The following is a 22,504-nucleotide window of genomic DNA, read 5'->3' as shown; positions in this document are numbered from 1 at the left end:
CTTTTATATTTAAGTTTCATAATCACACTCAATGTGTAATTTTTTCATCCTTGTTCTATGTCAGAGGTGATGCACATTTAACTCTTCCTAAAGAAAAGGAAGAGGCTTCCTCACCAAGTAGGAACATTTAGATGATACACACTCTATGCACTGTGTAGCGGCAACCAAGTGATTATAGAGAGTCAGCTGTCGTCTGGAAGTTTATAGTCTGCAGTCTCTGCCAGGCCTGCACCATTGTGGGGTTGCTCAGGGTTCTTTGCTCCATGCTGTTTAGTGGATGAGCCTCCAGAAGGGTTTGTTAGGTGGGATGTAACAGCAGACTCAAATATACTTCATGCATTTTGGCAGTACAAGCCTCAAGTAATACCCAGGGACCAAAGAATATGAAGAAAAATGGGGAGCCATTTAGCAGATCAGGCACTACGGGAAAGGTACTAGATTAGCAGAGCTGAAGTTAAACTTAGGCATCAGCAATTGCATTGCATAGTGCTTAAGTGCTCTAGGAACATTATGGAAATTGTTCTGCAAAGACCTGGCTTTGGGTTTCACAGCTTACTGAAACCACAACATTTCTGCCATTCACTGGAAATCAGATGGACATATTCAGACGCTGCTGCATATTTGTTAATGAACTGTGCCAGACCCAGGCTGTCTTTGCTGGAGTTCCCATTGCTCTGTGTTGGATTACCACTGAACAAATTGAGAGCTGGCTGTGTGTGTTTTGACAGTAAGTGTGTGTGGTAAGCACACATTAGTACCCCTATGCTTTGTAGTATCTACCTGGTAGACTTCTGCATCTTGTGATAACGACATGGCATTGTGTTCATAGTACCATCTTCCTCATGACACAGCCCCCTTATCACAAAGATTAAGCTACTTTCGAGTAGTCTTTATTGTAAGATCAAGAAATATTAATTATAACCATCAAGTACAAGAGGTTTAGGATAATTTGTTGCTACTGTTATGGGCTTTTAATGCTCTTGGAAGTATTTAAACCAAAGAAGAATTGTGTTTGAAGTGAAAAAGAATAGTATCTTTTGTCAAGTGAAGCTCTGAAAGGTACTTGAATTAGTTTTAAAATCAAGGCTCTTTCATCAACTTTTATCTCAGTATTTGTGTATGTGTTATTCAGCATATGATGGATACCATACCATGTTTCAAGGGATACCAACTTCCTATTGCTATTTCTTTTTTAGCCCCTTCAGTTTGCATAGTTTTTGCAATATCACAAAATCACAGAATATTCGGAGTTGGAAGAGACCCACAGGATCTTTGAGTCCAACTCTTGAAGTGAATGGCCCATAAAGGGATCAAACCCACAACCCTGGCATTATTAGCACTGTGCTCTAACCAATATGAATTTTGTGGAGTGGGAAATAAGGCAGAGAGGAAGGCTGTCACTCTGATGAGGCTGCCAAAATACTGAGTTGCATAGGGTTTGTGGGTTCAAGGTGTAATCTTGGTGCTTAATGTGTTTATTGGTGTTCAGCATCATTGCACATCTCACTTGCAGTGTCTCTTGTCGGATACAAGAAGATAAAGAGCATTTGGTTGCAAGCAGGGGAAACGGTTTAAGTGACAAGCTCCCTAGGAACACTAAAAAGAGATCTAGAGCTACCCACCTGCTCACAATGATATCTAGCTTTTTTGTCCAAAAGTTCCCTCATTCAGTTATGTCTTCCAATGTCTACCCTTAATAAAGTCAAGGTCTTGAAGTAAACAGCACCTCGTGCATAGTTGTATTCCACTAACAGCCCTTGAGCTCTTTTGCACCTCCAAGGAGGCAGGGAACTGGGGGAAGAATAGCATTTGTTCACACAGGTGATCAAAAAATCCAAAAATCCTCATCCTTAGAGCAAGGAAGCAGTATAGGACTTAGCTCTGACTTTTCCTAATATTTACACCTTCACAGATCTTACTGGCTTGATGTTTTTTCCATGTAGCTCTCAAGGAGTGTCAACATATTCTTAACAAATAAAAAGCAAAATAGTTTAGGAACTTTTACTGATCCCCGTATTGGATTGTGGGCAAAGTCTAGTCCTCCAGGTGCACAACACATAATTTCTGTGATTAGAAATGTACTAATGACTAGACCAAACCCTTTAAATATTTTGGAAAACACAGTGAAAAAGGCATCAATACAAGATAGGTATCCAAGATAAATTTTATTTTAATTTCTTTAATCTTAGCAAAGTTAAAAGTTACCAAGACACATATCATTTTGAGCAATCTTAATGACCATCTTCCCTGATAATCCTAAGTGACAATTGTGAATATTTTAGACAGACCAGGGGACGTGGCGGAGCTGCTGTGCTGGTGGCTTGCCCTCAGAGCTGAGTAATCCCCAGTATCCTTGGCAATGCATTAAGCTGGATGCTGACTGCAGGGCAGAAAGAAAAGGAGCTGTTTGAAGCTTTAGAGAAAAGAACTTCAGCATAGAGGATAATGCTGTTGTATGTCCAGGCACTCAAACTATGTATAATGTGCATAGCTGTGGAGAGCAAAAGCTGAGCAAATTCAGCCTGCTGGTCTTGCTGCTCAGATTTCCAAGTCCATCTTCAAGATAGGAACATTTCAAAAATTAAACACTTCACTAATATTAATTCATTCTCAGGAAGCCTTTGTTGTTACTTTGTCCTTCAGGGACCTGCATGACAGGTAACAAAATTAGCTAACTTTTTAAGAAGATACAGAAACATCAGGCTGTGGCAATCCTAGCAAACAATGATACATAATGAATATATGCCTGTACATTATATGTACACTCCTTAGGCCTGATCCTAGGAGCATGTTTAAATAGCATGACGTGTAAGCTGCTATCTTAGACCGGATTCACTTGCGTCAGGGCTGAAGGGATACACCCTGTAAATACAGTTTGTTTGTAGAAGCGTGTGTAACTTTGAGAACTTGATGTAGGGACATTGTTGCCATTAAAATCTTGATGGTGGCTCTCCAGTAATCCGTGTCTACTTGCTGGGTAAAAGAAACCTCATATTTTAAAGTATGATATATATATGCTTGTGCAGTGTTCTGTTATTACTGTGAGTATATGAATAATCACATAGATTCTCTGGTTAACATGTTTGTGTTTTGGGTTTTCTTCCAGAACTTTGTGGTGTCTTTTGGAAAGGAGACATTACAGACAACGGCAATTACTCCACAGTTTCAGAAGAATATGGATTATGTAGATTTTATCTATTTAAACATTTTAGAAAAGAAAGTTCTTAACAATTCTGAGGTTTCGGTTCAGTATTTATGTTCTAAGCCTTGTATTGTCAATTTAGAAGCAGTAGCTTCCTCCGAGTTCAGGACTGGTGTACCCGTGTACAGAAGGAGATGGAAGGATGAGAAGAACCTTTATGTTAGCAGAACTCGACAAGTACACTTGAAATTTCCAAGCATCATGGTTTACAGAGATGATTATATCATCAGAAACTCAATAATAGTGCACAGTGTGATACTGTATGCATGGATTAGCCACAAATCAGCTAGCAACTATGATGATGAACAGAATGAAGACTACCAGGCTGCGGTTGCCAAGAACTACACATTTTTAGAGGCAGTTCCACCTTTTGAACGGCCGTATAAGGACCACAAAGTTTGTCTTCAGTGGGGTGCTGACTATTTGTGGATGCTCCAGGCCAATAGGATACCTCAGTGCCCTCATGAAAGTGGTAGGTCCAATGTCACTTTTTACCCCCAAGGAAGCAAATAACATCTCTGGTAAGCTGTTAAAAAGTGCCTACTGATAGTAAATAGTAAATATTACATACAGTGGTTTACTTGGGAAGCATTGTTGAACATATAATCTCCATAACTGTGGGGTTAGAGCTGCAAGTTACTGAAGCCATCCTGCTCTTCAGATTGTTTTGTCACAGCCAGCCTGGAGGTTGGTAGCAGCCTGGCCCCCTATTTTCTAAGCATATTCAAACAATTTTAGTCAAAACCCACCAGAGTCAGTGGACACCATTCCGTTATCTTCAAAGAGAATTTTTCAGTCCCTTACTGCATTGTCAGAACCAGTTCTGCAGTTTATGCACACATAATTTTCACAGAAGTAGTCTCCTTCTGCTTAAGATGATGGTCTCACACTCAGAAACATATTTTCAAGTCTTTGTAGTGAGCTAAGCTTTACAGCAACTCTTTCTTTTTCTTCCCTAGAACCATTATGAACAAGCATTTTAGGAAAAAAAATGTAGTTTTAAATAAAAAATTGTGTCTTGCTAACAGTATAGATTACTGAAACAACTTTGCTTTCTAGATTTTTTGAGTTCTTTTTTTCTGCCTCCCTATCTCTAGTTTTACACTTGCTGACAATTCTTTTGCTCTCAATGCGTGCTCAGAGCAGAACCTAGAAAGAAAAAGAACATTTGTTTCTAAATGGTTCTCTCTGAGAAAATCCCATAATGGCATTTGTGTAATTTATTTTCACTACACTGGCATTGGTAGCATTCACTACATTGGTAAATACTCTGAAGAAAAACAGGGAACATCTTGCTTCCTTTAAGGGCTTTCTAAAATACTTGTTGGAGACAGCATGTGGTATCTGACAACACTGTGAAACATCTTATTGTCTGTATTATCTATTTCTATTACAGATTAAATCACTTTAATAGACAATAGGAGGAAATAATATTCAAATTTTGTTTCTTAAAATGATATTGTAACAAATTGCTCAGGGTTTGGTTTATTTTGTTGTTTACTTGGTGTTTTTTTGTTTGGTTTTTGGGTTTCTTTAGGCAAGCTGATGATATATTATGGCCTTGAAGATTTTTCTCCTGTTTCTTAGGAGGGGCAGCTTTATCAGTTTTATTACAGGATTATCCATACCAGTTAAGAACAGTATTGGTATCTATGCATGCATATAATATAGAGAGGCACAAATGGAGAGCAGGTCCAAGAGATGTGGAGAAATGTCACTTAGGCATAATCAAAGATAGATGAGATTTAAGTGAATAACATAAAGTAGGACTTCTTGTTTATTAGCCTGTTCTTTAAGTATCTTAGATTTAAATAAGTCTGTTCTTTCCCCATTTCTAATGCCATCTGGAAACAGGCTCAATTTCAGTTTTCGTGGGTTATTTGGTCCAAGGCTGTAATGTATTTAACAGCAGCAATTGAACTTGTGTCTAAGGACTTATTGAGAGTTGGTGTTAACTTTGAATCTGTTGTGTGATTTAAATGTTTGACTGTAGGAATGTGAGCTAATTAATTAGTTTATATGCTTTCTGTCTGTCAGATTAAGAAAGACTGTATTTTGCAGATGGTGTCCAGGTTCTCGAATTTATATATGCTTCCAGTGGGGAAAAAACAGGAATTGTGAAGAAATTTGAACAGTTTGAAAACAGAGAACTTGAGACAGTCAGACAACATCAGATTGATTATCCCATGTAAGTATAGGCGAGTAACTGAACGGGGCTGTATTTACTTTTTGAAGTATATAAATGTACTTAAACTCTTTGGCTTTACCACAAATTAAAGGAATACTGCCTACTAATTCAAGAAAGTATGCAAAAGGAGTCTAGTTAGCAGTTCCTCCTGATTCCAGTTTTGGACAGGCTTAAGCTGAACCTAAGAAAGATACTTACAGTATGTGTTAGTGCAGTGCTGTGTAAGAGATGCCACTGAAGGTGTAACTGAATGGCTTAGGTACAGTTAGGAGGCTGAGTTAGCTCTCACCTGCTGTCATGATCACACTGCTGTCTCATGACTGACTGGCCTGGGGTTTTCTGCATTACAAACAGATCTGCATTTCTAACATTGTTTGCAGACCAAGAGCGGAGTAGGATTTCTTGGAAGGGCAAGCAGCATGAAGCAGCTTTATCCCTATAAATTCCCACTCTAGTTTATTTTGCACCTAACAAGCTGCTAGATATAATCCTCTGCCTAGATTAGTCTTCCAGCTTGAGTTCACTCCATTTCCTTCTACCATTGCTGTGTAAACTCTCCAATTTAGACAGGAGTACAACTCCTTAGCCCCTGTACACTATTCAGGTACAGAGGAATCACTCTTGCAAGGTCATCTTGCTCTGCTCTGGTCCCCCTTCCCAAAACGTCACAACTCTCTAGTCATATTTTGCAACTTCAGGGGAAAAGAGATACATAAATACAACTCCCTTCTACCAGATGCTCTCACTCTGGCAACTTTATTACAAAAGTAGGAAATAATTACAGGAACTGGGACTTGCCTGCTGGTTTGCATTTGGACTGTAGCCTCAAGAAGAGTGCCAGGATGACTTGCCAGGGAGCACAGGTTGCATGGAAATTACTATTTCTCAAACCATAACTGAAGCCATAAATACAGAACAATTTTTAGCTCCTGGTGTCTTCTGGATGAGTGACAGCCTGCTGCTCTTTGCTCACCAGCACAGTTGCATTCTGGTTCTGGTATGGAGGCACTTAAGTTCTGGTTTAGTTCTGGTTTAGAGTATATGGCATACATTTATCCATCTTTTTATCTGCTCCTCATAGTTCTTACCTTCAGGTCATGTCTTCAGTGTGTGTTGTGGTTGTGTGACAGCCTGGGGTAGTTCTGTTAGGAAGAGAGTTCTTCTCTTCAGTTCTTTTTTGGTTCTGCATATGTGAGCAGTGTTTCCCCACTGTACAAAAGGTTAACAGAAGTAGATGGATCTAGCTGAGATACTTGTTTGGCTTCAGTCAGGGATTTGTAAAGAAAGAGAGCCCAAGATACATAACTGTGGTTTGAGCCTGCAGCAAGGACAGGCTGGGACTGTAAGGGACTGCTGGTGCTGTTTGGCATCCTGCAGCAATGGGGATATGACATGAGTCAGCATTGTCCCAAACTCTGTCCCAAGAAATGTGTCCAGAACAGAGTCTCCGACTGGAAATCAAGGATTAAATGGAGACTGAGGTATTTGAGTTTGCTGTATTGGCAGAGATGAAAGTTGAAAATACCAATATATAAGAATGAACACACGAGCAGTATTTCTAGAAGCACAGTGTTTGCCTGTAGGTCCTAGCAATCAGTATACAAGTGATTGTCATTTACAAACCTTTCTACCTCATCCATGTATCATCTGTGGCGAAAATGGTGTTATTAGCTGTTTAAGGCATAGTTTCCATTAAGGAAAACTTAATCACCCTTGCATTTTTTTTTTAAAGCAAGAGAGCAGGTGTTAGGCTTTTTGACCTACAGTGGTTTAGTTTAGGAAAAGATACAAGGTACTCAATTAAGCAATTTTTTGAGAGAAAAGCAAGGCAAGCTGACTCAATCCTAAAGTATTATTAAAAAATATTGACCAATTAAATATTAATAATTACAGAAATGCAAAAATTGACTGTCTCTTTATAAAAGTTACTTTTCGTAGTAACTTAGAACTATTTCATCAGATGTGATAATAATTATAATGCTTTGCTGAATTGTACATTGCGGGTACGATTTTCAGTCAGTCAGCATTGACCTAACTGCTATGGCAATGTTACAGAAATAAGTGATCAAATTTCTGTTAAGAGCATGGAAGCAGATTTAGTCTGGCACAGAGGAACTCCTTAAAATTATATATTGTGATATAAATTCTGCTTTTAGTGCCTCTACCAGGTTTGAACAGAAATTTCTAAATACATAGTGCTTTTGGTATTTGGTTTTATATTTTGTATTGTTCCATAGTTTGCAGAGGTGCCATCTTTATTTATCCTGTGATACTTCTGTGACAGCTATCTGTACTGTCCAGAGGATGGACTCATTTTTAACTGCTTCTCCCAAGCATATTTTCACAGTTCACTTTTAGTACAGAAGACAGAGCTTATAGTTTTTACTAGCTATGACAATCAAGATGACAAGACCATGCATCTGGGGGTTTAGTACTGTAGTCTCTGTGGGGGAAGTTGGCTCCAATTTGTCTTGGTTGTGTTTTCAGTTCCTTGGTGGTGTAGGATCTGGAAGTAGCTCTGACCTGGCATTGTGGAATTGATTCAGATAACACTTCCTTACTCTCTTCTCCTGTTGTTACCAAAAAAGTCTGTGGTTAGAGATCTAAGATCCAAGAGTGTTAAGTGTGGTTTTCTTGAGGGTTTTTACTGTATAGGATGTGTTCTAAAGATTACATTTGTGACACAGATTTGCTAAATTAAAGTGAAATGCATGCTTTTCAAACTATATAGAGAGCTTTCTCATCAGGAGTGAATTTTTTGTTTATTTTTGCTCATACAGGCTCACCATTTCAATCTGGCTATATCTACTCCATCACTGTGAAAAGGATCTCTGTGGTATACTCTATTTTATTGATTCAAAAGAAATGTATGGTACTCCTGCTGTATTTCTAAATGAGGAAGGTAAGGGATATTATTAATGACTTTCAGAAGAGGTCTAATACAGTCTTTATTGATCTGTGCCTAGGAATAACAGTTACAAAAATACATTATCAGACCTATTTTGTGAAATTGATCCTTTGCAAAATGCCTGTTTTTTACTATAGTGTCTGAGTAGGAAAGTAGCTACTAAATTAACAGGAGAAAATGTAGTTGTTACATAGCATCTAGTCTTCACTAACTTCAGGAAATGTCTGCTTTGTCAGGAGAATAGCCTGAATCTTACAGCCAGGAACTTAGACTGAGATTAAACAATCTCACCTCAATGAACAAGCTTTATTATTATTACTGAATATTTTAAGTTTATTCATTTAAATAATATTTAAGTTATTATTTTAAGTGTTATTTTGAGTTGATCTTAATTCCTGTATATATATACAACACGAAAATTTTGGTAATTGGAAGTAGCCTCAGAAAATAAAGGACAGAGTACAAATACTTTTGGTAGAAATTTTGCTCAGAAAACGTCCAAGTCATTCAAGGTCTTGCCTACATTGCAATGTTCAAGAGTCTGTTTCCCTGATCCAGAAGAAAGTTAAGAGGTAGCACTGTCTTAGTCTTGCAACACTTGCAGTGAGGGTCTGTTGTTGTCAGAAGAGGGCTGGGAGCTGGCTGGCAGGATCACAGAGGAAGTAAGCATGCAGAATTTTAAAAGTGCACACCTGGCATTCTCATAATACATTTTATTCCTCCTTCTTTGCAAGTTTGACAACTGACCTCTTCCTCTCTGTTATTTTTGTCATTTTCATTTTTTCTGTCATGTTGCCAATTTCAATAATTAATTTATCCATTATAAACTGGATGCTTTTCTTTGAAGAAGAAAAGAAAAAAAAAAATGAAGGTATCAGCTTAATATGAGATTTGCCTGGCAAAGTTTTAGGGCAAGTTTTATTCTCAGTGTTAGACTAGATTATCCTAGTAGGCTGTTCTGGTCTTAAAAGCTCAGAGCATGAGAGTAGCTTCTGCAGGTCCAACAAGGAAGGGTAGAGTCTTCTTGTACTTGATCATTGCAGTCAAGTGCCACCAGCTGAGTGCTGGATGCCATTGGATGCCATTGTTTACTGGTCCTTTCTGCTGTTTACTGCAAGTCACAACTGCTTTCTGATGTTTGAGATCAACTGTGACAGCCTCCCTTAGATTTAGTCTGGTTAACCCTGGTTTTCAGGCTGTGGTTTTCAGCCTGTGGTGGGAGCCTGAGCATCAGCTTCTGAGATTGTAACTGAAATGTGGGGCACTGTCTGTGGGACTCTCTGAAAGCTGATGGGTGCTCAGATTTCTGTTGGTGGTGGTGAAGAGGATGAAGAGGACAGAATCACTGTAAACAATTCATTAGTAAACCCATTCTTGCTGTTAACGTTTCTGCAGTGTTTATTTCCTTTTTCTTCCTTTTTTGCTCTCAGGTTATGTGCATATTCAGATGCATCTCGTGAGAGGGGATGACCTTGCAGTGAAAACTAGTTTCAGCCTTCCTCTGAAGCAGTGGTTTCGACTGGATCTCTCTTTTAAGGGTGGACAGGTATCCTTGCTACTGAATTACAAACTGACTAACTCCTTAATAGCTGAGGTTGAGAGAAGCACTGTAAATTGTATGTGCTTACATAGCAAAAAAATTAAGAATCTAAAACTAGAAGTTGTGAGGGGATATTCAGACCATCCGGCTTTGGAAAATCAACTTTAATTGATTGAGTGGGATTAAGTGCACCCTCAGCAAGTTTTCTAATGACACCAAGCTGTGGGGTGTAGTTGAGATGCTGGAGGGAATGGAGGCCATCCAGATGGACAAGGACAGGCTTGAGAGGTGGGCCCATGTGAATGTTGCCATGTTCAAGAAGTCCAAGTGCGAGGTGTTGCACCTGGGCCAGGGGAATCTCAGGCACAGGGTAGATTGAAAACAGCCCTAGGGAGAAGGATTTTGGGCTGTGGATCATCAAGAATCATTGAATCTTTAAGGCTGGAAAAGACCTCAAGATTATCGAGTCCAACCTTTGACCAAACAGCACTATATCAATTAAAAGCACAGTGCTGAGTGCCACATTCACTTGTTTCCTGAACACTTTCAGGGTTGGTAACTCCACAATTAACATGGGCAGCCTGTTCCAGTGCTTGACAACCCTTTCAGTGAAGAAATATTTCCTAACGTCTAATTTAAACCTCCCCTGGAGCAACTAGTCAATGTAATAAGTGTACATATAACATTTCTTTCATTGTAATTAATATTTTGTGCTCTTTTAGATCGAAGTAAGCAGTGTTGGGAAGAATTTGAAAAGACATCATCATCAATCTTTTACGTAAGCAGCATTTTCCTTTAGTGGAGTAATATGTGTGTGTATGTTCAGATACAGAGAATGGGAGAAGGATAACACAAGTTTGTAACTGAGATTCTAATTGATTTTGAAAATGTCTGTGGTCTTTTTCTACACTATGCTTTCAAAACCAGTTTGCTTTACTGTGCTTACATTAAGCATGAGCTGAATATTTTTGTTAATGCCATGAGTTAATGTAGTGCATGATCTAGTAGTAGAGTCTGATAGCCCTCACTAAAAACTGATTGGCAGGTCAGTGGCATTAAGATCAGTCTTCAAATGAACTTTTGGCCTTACTGAAGTCTAGTTTTACTGTTGCTGTGATAGGTAGTATTTCACCAGGGAAATGGTTACTTGCTTTGCTTAGTTAGAGAGCAAAATATCTACCAAAAGTATTCATACTCTGTCCTTTATTCTAAGCAACTGGATATATTTTAAATGGTTTTTTAGTTGTTTTCTTTCACTATAATTTAAGATAGACTCTTTCTTGTGCAAGTAATTTAAAAATGACACTGTTAATAAGGGAACTACATAACAGTGAACTGCATGGCAGACTTCAGGATTGTTCCTTCTCTGCTATGCTTTAAATCCAGAAATTGATAAGTTGCAGATGATAACTCTAGGAGACAGATAACTTAAATTTTCATATGCTGATTTTAGAAAAGTGAAAGGAAAAGGTAGAACTTAAAAAATTGAGCTCAAGTAATGATGTATAAAATATCAAAAGATATTTACAGGTCAGAAAAATAAAATGCCCTGCTGGTTTAATATGCTTGTAGACAAGGAATTTGTTAAGTTTACTCCATAAATTGTCACATTAAATTGCAGAGTCAATTTTGAGAACAAACAAATGACAAAAGAAAAAAATACTTGCAATAAGCTTAAGACCATCAGTTGCAGAAATTCTGAGAAATACTAATTTCTCTTTCTTCTTTCACAGTACCTCTAGATAGTCAGCTTACTTCTCTTTCATGTTCTCAAGTTTTAGGGAAGATTTCTATTATGATGACACTGCTGGATACTTTGTTCTGGGAGGCAGTGGGTACGTAAATGGTATTGAAGCATTCTTTGGCCCTGTGAAATATTATCGCCTCAATGTGTTGGAAACAGAACAGGTAAGCAAAAGCACTGCTTGGAAGTGCTGAAATATTAGCAGCAAACTATGACTATATTTTATTTTTTCAGATGGAATGCTCATCAAGTGATAAACTAGCTATGAAGCACAATAGTGCCTGGGAACATATGTCATATATGATAATTTACTGTTGAAATCTAGTAGTATTAGTTGCCATTTTAAATGCTAAAAGATAATACTTTGGGAAGTGAGTGTGTAAAGCAGTGTTTATAGATCTGTATTTAATGAGGACATATTTTTCACTACTGCTTTGTTCCGAGAGTTTCTGATGATACAGTGTTTATATCTTTGATGAATATATTTGATATATTTGATGGATATATTTGATTAATCTGTGGTTTTGATGAAACTGATGGTAAAAGTCACATAGGTTTAGTCAGTTTTGGAAATTCATCTGTGATTTTTGGATTATGCAGGCCATTTAAATAGGCAATGGTCTACTGTGGCCAGCATCAGGTTGTCTGACACACTAACATGATGTGCCAGATAAGCTGATTGTAGTGAACAACCTGTTTCCTTTTGTTATTTGTGTACAATGCAGCTTTCCAGCTGAGCATACACAACAACAGATGGGATGCCACTTACCCATCATTTGCCTTTTTACAGATTTCTAATCCTCTTCATGACAAAGACACAGTGGAACAAATTGAACTTTACTACGAGAGATGTATGGACATTCAAGAAATAGTTTATGATTACAGATATATTGTAAGGCAAGGCGAAAAAGCACACAGAAGTTGTAAGTGTTGATCTATGACATGAATTTAAAACTGTCATCTTTGGAGACCTGTTTTGTTTCCATTAACAATCTGGATATTGATCATCAAAAGTAAAACTAAATTCAGCCATAACAAGAAAAAAATGCAATTTGAAGAGTTTAGTTTCATTACTGGTAGCTAGAACTGGGGTTTTGTCTGTGCAAATACTTTTGTGTCATGGAATAAAAACTTGAATCATCTTGATTTGTCTTCTCTAATAAGACAGGTGCCTAAAGGAACAAAGAAATACTCTCAAGCTTTCACATATGCTATGCAATTGCCTTTTTTCCATTTCATTTTCAAAATGACCCTAAAGGAAAATGAGTGGATTTTGCTAGAATGTTTCTGCCACAGTTGCCTAACATTCAGTAATTAACCAAAGTTTCCACTTTGGTGAAAGGAGAATGACATAGTTTAATTGTTTGCCTAAAACTAGCTTATGTTTCTAATTTGAATTCGATTGAATGCATTGTGACCAGAGTATGGAAGAACTCTAAATATATTTATAAGTGGCCTGTGCTAGCTGAGAGAGTTTTTAGCTTTGTGTTAAGGGTGTGCTCATCTTGTCCTTGAATTTTTAGTTTACCAGAAATTTTTTTTTTCTGTCAGAAACTTATTTTCAAGACAAAAAGTCGGCTTTCATATCTAAACATTTTGCTTTCTCTAGGTTACTATGAAAACTATTATTTGGAGCTGATTCACAAATATGGAGAAAAATCTAAATGTGATGCTTTCATGTGGGGAAAAGAGCTCAGGGAAAAGTACCACACTTTGTTCAAACTGTTACAAGAGATGGATTTCAGTAGTCCAGATGGTAATGATGTTTCTTTTTAAAACTTATTCTTAAATAACAATATTTGTTGTGTAGTTTAGTATCATTTGACTTAATGTATTATACATTTTTTTTTTCATATTAGCTAACTTAATAAAAGAGTGTTAAGTAGCTTATATGTTGTAATATGCTGCAGGTGGAAGGCTGGCTTATTAGGTAGACGGAGTCATAGAAATATCTTTACGTTTGTAGTGGTTAGTTACTTTGAGATGGTCTTTTGGATTTTTATTCACCCTTCATATTCAATAATAATTGTTTCTCTAGGAGTTTTGTCTGCATTGAGAATACCATTCAGCTTGAGAAATAACAGAATCTGTTATTCTGTCTGTTATTCAGTTTCTGGGGAATTTGTTCCTAATTTTAACTCTTGCAGCAACTGTGTGTTCTATATTTTATTTTTAGTGTTAGAAGATGGAAGTGATACAGTTGTAGAAGTTGGCCGGAGGATATTTGAGAAGGTTGTGAAAGGTCTGTCCAGTGCCAATGGCCTCAGCAATTTGGGCTCCTCTGTCCCTCTCCTGGTGGATTCCAGCTGTTGTGGATACCATAAGGCTTCCTATTTCCTTGCAGTTATATTTGAAACAGGGCTTGGTGTGCCTGTGGATCGTATAAAGGTACTGTATTTAACATGTGCTGTTACGTCTGCGAAATTCATTACCTTTAAAGACTGTTAAGAAATGGGATGATCCATTGAATTTAAAAAAGTGAAATGGCCCACAGATCCAGGTGGTTGAAGGCATTCTCCAGAAAAGCTACTAATAAATATCTTGATGGCAGTGATATCTTTATGAAGGCCTGATGGTGGGAATCCTTATCCTGCTCAAGCAGAACAAGGATATAGTAAAGATCTGAAATGATAGTAAAGTGAACAGCATAGAAAGTACTGCTTTTCCTAGTCACTGTGGAGCCAGGATGAGTAAGAGCCCTTGAGTCACCCACAGTCATTTGAAGGCAGGTAGGAAAAAAGTCCCAGATCAGTGCAAATCTAAAGTGGAAAGGTTGCATAGTGCAGTCAGGAAAAAAGTATGATTTTAGAGTGTGCAAAAATGTGCCACTGAGTATATTATGGTAAAATGAGCAAGGGTAACCAAAGCAGATCAGTTTTCTTTTGTAAAAAATTGACTGTGCCTCAACTGAGCAACTGCAGAGTTTGAGAACTCCTGACCTCTTAGGCAGGTTGCAAATAACTGAAATGTTTCAATGTGTTCTAGATCAAAGAAAGGGAAGGTGTTTGTATGTCCGGGGAAGTATGTGGTACAATAGTAAAATATAAAACACTCAAAAAGAATAGCTGATCTGTCTGTTGTAGTTAGAGGACACTAAATCAGAAGAACCTCTTGCAGGCCAAATAGAGACAAAGCTCACCTGTAATTCTTCAAAAACAAGAAACCTTAGATAGGAACATTTTTTATACCCTAATTATAAAGTATACAGTGCTTATTATGGTGGCTAAGTCATTTAATCATTGGATCTCCTTCAGGTAGTGTAGGAAACAGTTTAATATCCAGCACAGATGGGACACCACTGGCTTTCTTACTGTGCAGGTGAAAAATAATAGTAGTGCTGAAAACATTTTTTTGGGAAATGTGTGGTGCATGGACCAATTAACATGTACCTCAAGGGAGATGTGTTCTGAAACCTTATCAGCCATAGATTCCATCCTGTTAGTCCTGTCAGATCCCTAGGGTAAGATTCTGAAATGCTGTTTGTTAGCTTCCGTATGTTTCCACGGAATTCTGTGTGAAAACTCCAGCTGGCATCAGTGGGACTAGTTAAGTTACTGCTGAGTATAAGAAGTGTCAGAGTATAAACAACACCGCAGCAAAATGACATTAAAAAATTGCTGCACATTTAGTGATGACAGAATAAATGCAATATTTGAAAAGTATTTAGAGCCTAGTTTTTCTTTCCAGTGTTTCTGTGCAAACACAAGACATTTTGACTACTTTATGGCTGTACTTGGTTCTGTAACTGTGTTTACATAATATAGCTAGTATATAAGCTACCAGTATGAACATTCTGTTCCCTCTAAATTTCCTGCAAAGTGCTTAACTTGTGAAATGTGCAGTGAGTTCACTCTTGTTTATCTCTTGTTGATTTTTGCCAGGGACTGCTGTATAGTTTGGTTGGTGCTCAGGGGAACGAGAGACTTTCTGTGATGAATCTTGGCTATAAACATTACCAAGGGATTAATAACTATCCACTTGATTTGGAGCTGTCATATGCTTATTACAGCAATATTGCAATAAAGACATCCTTGGATCAACACAATATAAAAGGGGAACAGGTAAAAGAATTATAAGTGTATCTGAATTTGTTTTCTGTGCAAGTTATTTTTTATATTTGTGTTATGTAGCCAGAAGATTTTTGTCTTGATTTGCAAATATTGGCTCATCTGATTCGTGTCCCTGCCTGTGGCAGGGGTGTTGGACTAAATGGTCTTTAAAAGTCCCTTCCAGCCCAAATCATTCTATGATCCAATGATTGCTACAAAATCACCCAAATTATATGTAGGTATCATTACTATTTTTCTTAGGAAGGGGGAATCAAAATCAAAATCAGACTCAAATCCTCAGAATCGTCCACAAGCCTGTCTTTTGTCCAAGCCTTATTCTTGGCCCCTGAATCCTCGCTTGGACTTTTAATTATTAATATAATTGGATGTGTTTATTAAGACACTGATCTGCTGTTTCAATAGACAGACATCATGAAGTTCCTGCAAAAGATGAATTGTTCTCTCTATACTTTAACCTTTTCTATAATCAAATGTAATGACTTGGTTGTTAAATACTTAGTTATCTGATAAAGTTACAATAAAATGATTTTAGAACAGGCTGCTAAACTGGAAGTAACACAACTTTATTTGTAGAGAATAGTCACGGTAGGTTAGTGCTAGAATCCTGGCTTATCAGAAAATATGATTATTGTACAAAAATAGATTCTAATTGCTGAAGAACTAAAATCTGGCAGACTTACCTAGATAAGAGTGCTGTGGGTCAGGTCTTCATCAAGCTTTCTGCCAGTCTTTTTTTAATCTTTTGAAAGTGATTTCTATAGAAATATTAAAGCCTTGAACTACTTAAATACACTTCTTTGTAATTTTTAAGTGCATTTAAAACCAAAATATGGTTTGGGGTTTTTTTTTCGGTTGTTGGTGTCTTGGCATATCTTTCCAGAGCAGAATGGATTTACAGTTTTGGAATAAAGCAGTAAATGTCTTTTACAGTGGATGTAAGAATGGTTCTTAATGCACTGGCCAACAGAGGAGTGATGAGAATTTTAAAATCCAGACCTGATAGTGAATTTTTAGGGATAAGCAGGAAATGGACAACATTTTCATTTTGGTAGCAGATGTAGAAATCCATTGTGAAATTCATGTGGAAGTTAATTTTTTTCTGTTCACCTACTCTTCAGGCATTTGTTGAAACTATAAGACTGATGGACGATGAACTGCTAAAAGCTCAAACAAAAGAAAATGGTGATGTCTTTATGTGGTTAAAACATGAAGCAACAAGAGGAAATGCAGCTGCACAGGTATAAAGCAATACATTTCCCCATTCTTGGTTTTAGACATACTCAGGAATGTACATCTATAGACCATCTATAGGAAAGTTGCAGAGGCGAGCAGACTTTTCTCCTTCCACCCAGAATTGCTTCTTTTTCCGAGCCTGGACTACTTTTCATATTCCTGTTCAATAATATCCAGTAACCATGCAAAAGCCATAACAGTGATGGAAGGCAGAAGGGAAGTCTTGAAGTCTTGGCAGCCTACTTCTCTGATTCTTTTCCCTGCCTTTGTATTTGATAGATTGTACTTACTGCTGCTCATCTAAGACCAGTAGCAGGTTATTTTAATACCAAGCCATTTACATGCATCAGATCTGTCTGTCACTTACCTCTGCACTTAAATCAATCCAGACTGTATGATACTGACTGCTGTAAAAGTAAGCCTGCTGTAGAGTTAGTATCAGTACATTCCACCACTGAAAAGCTCTCTGCGTATTAGTCAGTTCTTTTCAAACTGTTGAGGGTGTATACTAGTTTCTTCTCATATTTGAAATGCATCTAAGTCTGCAAAAGTCTCTTTCTGTAATTCCAGTTTCAATACTTGCATTTATAGCATTACTACTTAAGTTGTTTTATTTTAGCAACGTTTGGCTCAGATGCTGTTTTGGGGCCAACAAGGAGTGGCAAAAAATCCTGAAGCTGCAATAGAATGGTATGCAAAGGGTGCAATAGAAACAGAAGATCCAGTGTTGATATATGATTATGCCATTGTGTTGTTTAAGGTAAGTCATATTTCTTGTTTTCACTTCAAAATCATCGTTCCTATAACGTGATGTTTTAAGTTATCTGCAGTGACACACAGTAAGAGTGTATACAAGCGCTTTTAGATTTACTCTGAAAATCCATCAATAGGTATGAAGCTAATGTTGATTTTTATAAAAAAGAGGCACAAAAAATTTTAAAAGAGCAAGTTAAAAACAATCTTACTTTATTCCTATCCATATTCAGGATCAAAATACCACCCAAATTATGGATCCTAATTTTTCCTAATGACTTGTCACCTCAAGAATCCAACCAGCTAGTAGGCATAGGCTTTGGTGTAGAGGTGTAGGTAAAAGTTTGATCCTTTCTTAGAATGCCCTTTATTAGGATGTTTTTTTAGTTGGAATTAAATTATTGCTGCATGCAATTAGTTTTTCTCTGCTAGAAGCAGTAGACAGAAGATGCTAAACTGAAGCATGACCTCACCTGAGTCAAAAGAGGTGTATCAACTAAATGATGTCACCCATAAGACATCCAAGCACTAAAGCCTAGAAATATTGGTGAGGAACTGTCAGGTCTTCATCTTATTCCTTTGACAGTGGAGGGTTTTTCTCTTGAAAATGTTTGTTTAGGTTTAGCTTGTGTTAATTTTAAGCACACATAATTTTAAGCACACAGGTAAAACACATAATCTGTTTTACCTGTGTCTGGAATTATTTTATGTGGACATCATAAACTTGACATCTGTATATTTCCTCTAGAGACACTCTTAACATCCTTTTTCAGGACAATTGAGAGCTCTTACTGCCAAACTGGGCACAATCTATGCCCCTTTGAATACTGTTCATTCTTCCTTAGTTGCTCAGAATTAAAGATCTGTGGTATTGTTTACCCATAAAAATCACTTGAATATACTGATAAAATAATTGTTTCTAGACTGAATCATTGAGATATTGTAAAGCTATGAAGGAAGGATGAACACAAAACTACTTGTTTTGTTGTAACTGTTTAAAGCTGAATGACAATTAGTAGGTAATAGTATCAATATTAAAAGGAATTTTGGATGTGCATAAGTGAGTTTTTATCAGCCTGCATTTGTAAACAATGGTTGTTTCACATATCTGTTTCCTAGGGTCAAGGTGTGAAAAAGAATATAAAACTCGCATTGGAATTGATGAAGAAAGCAGCAGCCAAGGTAAGATACAATAAATATTTTATTGTAGCAGTTATGTACTAGGTGCTAATAACAATGAACACTGATTTATATAAAATGCCTGTTACCATAATTCTGTGTCATACTGCTTGCTTCTTCCAGTGTCATATTTCACCATGAATGGTGAAAGCCTTATTTGCCCAAGTTGGGAGACTAGACCACTCAAAATCAGCCAAAATTTCTGAAAGAAAAAAAATTCTCTCTACTTACATGTTTTGGAACTTGATGTTAGTTAAGTGCTTTACAGAGTGAATATTTGATTGATCCAGGAGTATGTTTTTGCCTCATATTCCTAAGCATTAAGGGAGAAGACCTGTATGTCCCAAAGTCTCCTGTTGTATTTCCATAATAGGGAGAAACATTGACAGGCACCACAGAGCAGAGGAGCCTCACTTCATTTAATGATCTGGGACAGTCAGGTTACTCAGGCCATGATGTGGTCCTTAGAATAAAAATGAAAGAGTACCTAGACCTTGAATACATTCCTAGCTCTTAGAACCAGAATTAGTTAAATTACTGATTATGACAGTTGGACTTCAATGCTCACCATTATCAGAAAAGATTTGTGTCACTTCTGGGATTCCTGTGAAACAAGAGAGACTAACTGATTTACTGCCTGCTTGGAAAAGGCTTAAATAAACTGAGAGGCTTTTATGATGTGATAAAAATTCCCTTGATTCAGGAGCTGAGGAACAGCTTCCTGGAAGACTCTTAGAGACATCAATTTTCTTACTCTCCTTGAACTCAGATACTTGGGTTCTTATGCTCCAATGCACTTTTTCTATACAGAAACAACATCATAATTATTGAAAAGTTTAACGGCTCTTGCATTTTAATGTGCAAGTTAGTAACACTGCTGGCATACTCACAGCCCCATATAATCCACCAGTTTATGCAAGGAAGTGGTGACTCATTGCAACAGCAATAAAAACTGTCTCAAGATTTTCTCTTGAGCCAAGATGCAAAGATGCAACTTGGTAACAGCAAGTAGCAATATCTTGAGCTGATGTGTATGATGTTGGTGAAATGCATTTTGAAAGCAGTGTTACAAAGTTCTGCATATGTTACTTTCTATTTTTTCTCAGTGAAATATTCTAGTTTAAAAGAAGTGGGTTTTTTGATTGCTAATCCCATCAACCAGTTTCTGGCAGTTCATAAGAATAAGAGTTTGTCTTTGAAGAGGAGACAGGGGAAAAATAATCACAGTTTGTTCTTGTCAACAAGTGAAAGTCATGGCTGAGACTCGGTAGAATAAAATGATACTGGAGTCTTATTTCTCACTCTATATACAAGGCCACAGGGAAAAGTAGTGGGGGCAAAAAAGTCCCAGAAGTGACAAAAAACAGAATCAAATGTGTGATCTGACACTGCTCTTCTCCTTCCCTAAGGGCTTGCCCCAGGCAGTGAATGGACTATGATGGTACTACCACAATTTTAAAAGAGACTACAGAAAAGCAGCCAAACACTGGTTAATTGCTGAAGAATTGGGAAATCCAGATGCATCATACAACCTTGGTGTCCTATATTTAGATGGGATTTACCCTGGAGTACCTGGTAGAAATCAAGTGAGTAAATATTTAATGGTACTATTTCTTACATTAGGGCCCAATTTAGAAGTATTTAGAAGTTTTTGCCTCATTCTTGAGATTGCTCTGTTCACCCTAAGTTGGATTTTGATACCTTTTATCAAAAAGAAGTATTTTACTGGGGGATTCAGTCAGATTGCTTAGAGAGAGAGATGTTGCTCAAATATCTCAGTCAAAAATATATGCATGTGTTTGTATTCTTTTAATTTAGAAACAAAACAGGTGCAGGTTTTACTCCTTTCAGTAGCAGCAGCCAGGAAGGATAGTGTGTGCTCTCACATCATGTGACCTTTCAGTTCTCAATTTTGGATTGGAAAGTTTATAGGGAAGGGATTCCACAATAACTGAAAGGAGCACAACCTTGTTCCTGAACCCATGAACAGCAATGCTATGTTCACATAGCTTCTGTGAGCCTTAGAGCTGCAGTCAGAGGCCTCCAATCCAGACTTGAAAATGTAACTATTTGATAAAGTCCTGGTAGACAGCAGTATTTTATTTTGTTTTTCTGTGACAGAACCCATTAACATATGTGCAAAATAAATTTTCCCCTAATAGGAATGATCTACTTCATTTATATTTCTTTTAATTAACTTGGAATTGTATGAACAGCAGCAAAAATATAGTGAGGTAGACTGTAATAAATGTTGGCAGACCTCATACTTAGAGCTGAAAATTTTTTCCAGTGTGGCCTTTGAGTCCTGAGATCTGGATATACTCCAGACAATGAGCATTTCTGCTGCCAACAGCAGCAGAGCTCACCAGCATGTGCATCTGGCAAACACATTTTCCTTCCCCAGGGACCAAAAAATACATTTCAGAGTGGACTGATTTTAAGAGTACACCAAAAAGTGCCCAGGTTTCTCTATTCATTAAAGCCAACGGCAAGAAGGAGTGTGTAGTCCATGCTCACTAACAGAAAGCATATATTGATGGTTAAAAATTTCCTGAAATAAATTATTTTGGGTTGTATGCTGGTTTGGTTTACTGCACCAATTAACTCTTCCTGAGGGTAAAATGTGGAGTCACACAGCCTTCCCACTTCTGTAGCTTTGGCCCTGCTTACTCATTCTGTGTTATCTTCTATAAACCAGTTGCAAAATTTGAGCACTGTGGTTGTGATCTGCTGAACATACAGAGAATTGCTGCTGCTCCACAGTCTTCATTTGGCATTGCAAGTCCTAAAGTTCTGTTCTCCAGGATGCCTTAATAATCTTCCTACTAGTAAATAACTCATTTTACTTTTGTCAATGCATGCAAGACTTTTGTGTTAGTAAATGTTAGTTAAACATTTAGACACTTTCCTGTTTGATGTTCCATAAATTACCAAAAAGATGTTTTTCAAAACTTTTGCTAGCCAAAATTATTAAAAACTTAGGAGAATTCATTTAATCTAAGTACACTAACAGTAATTAAACTATCTTACCCTCATTAGCTAGCTACCTATTTTTATTCCTTTGACAAAAAGGGTCCTGAGGAAGAAATCTCAATAAAGATTAATAATGCAGAGTTGCTAATTGTGTCTTGTTTCTTCACAGACAGTTGCTGCACGCTATTTCTATAAAGCAGCCCAAGGAGGACATATAGAAGGGACTTTACGATGCTCTCTATATTACATCACAGGAAATATGGAAGACTTCCCTAGAGATCCAGAAAAGGCTGTAATGTAAGTAAGGAAACCATTTATAAAAGGAGAATATGATTCCAATGTGATTATTTTGAGTATTGGTGATTTTTATGTCTGTGGCCTAAATACCTTTTACTTCAGAGTGTTTACCTCCATGGCAAAAGGTCCTTCTTCAGTAATATTCTTCAGTAATAATTGATCTGCATGAGTATATGTATTATTTAGATGACCAGTAGATTTTAAAAGATATTGAGTACTTTTACTACTTTTTTTTCCAAGAACAACTCAGAGAGATTGTATTAAACAAGTCTTCATATCTAACAAAGCCTTGCTAATTTTTTATATTTTCAAGAAATATCAGTGATGTGGTAGAATTGGCATTTTGCATGAAAAATAGGCAGATAATTATTGATGGCACCTATTAACTTATATTTGTTTTCTTTAAAAAATTGCTAA

At 37.1% G+C, this 22,504-nt stretch overlaps 1 protein-coding gene across 1 annotated transcript in view; it reads left to right on the top strand.

The window, feature by feature from the left end:
* Window positions 1-22,504, top strand: part of SEL1L3 (SEL1L family member 3) — a 33,438-nt gene that overhangs the window by 1,094 nt on the left and 9,840 nt on the right. Inside the window, 15 exon segments of the mRNA XM_041715683.2 lie at window positions 3,107-3,674; window positions 5,264-5,390; window positions 8,171-8,292; window positions 9,729-9,844; window positions 10,561-10,616; window positions 11,614-11,746; window positions 12,373-12,505; window positions 13,192-13,338; window positions 13,759-13,970; window positions 15,464-15,643; window positions 16,771-16,890; window positions 17,505-17,645; window positions 18,758-18,820; window positions 20,227-20,403; window positions 21,960-22,087. Of these exon segments, the coding sequence (XP_041571617.2) occupies window positions 3,107-3,674; window positions 5,264-5,390; window positions 8,171-8,292; window positions 9,729-9,844; window positions 10,561-10,616; window positions 11,614-11,746; window positions 12,373-12,505; window positions 13,192-13,338; window positions 13,759-13,970; window positions 15,464-15,643; window positions 16,771-16,890; window positions 17,505-17,645; window positions 18,758-18,820; window positions 20,227-20,403; window positions 21,960-22,087 (2,423 nt within the window).

Source organism: Taeniopygia guttata, chromosome 4 (assembly GCF_048771995.1).
Source record: "Taeniopygia guttata chromosome 4, bTaeGut7.mat, whole genome shotgun sequence".
Lineage (NCBI taxonomy): Eukaryota > Metazoa > Chordata > Aves > Passeriformes > Estrildidae > Taeniopygia > Taeniopygia guttata.
The sequence above is the reverse complement of the archived record's forward strand: the minus strand, read 5'-3'. Positions and strand labels throughout refer to the sequence as shown.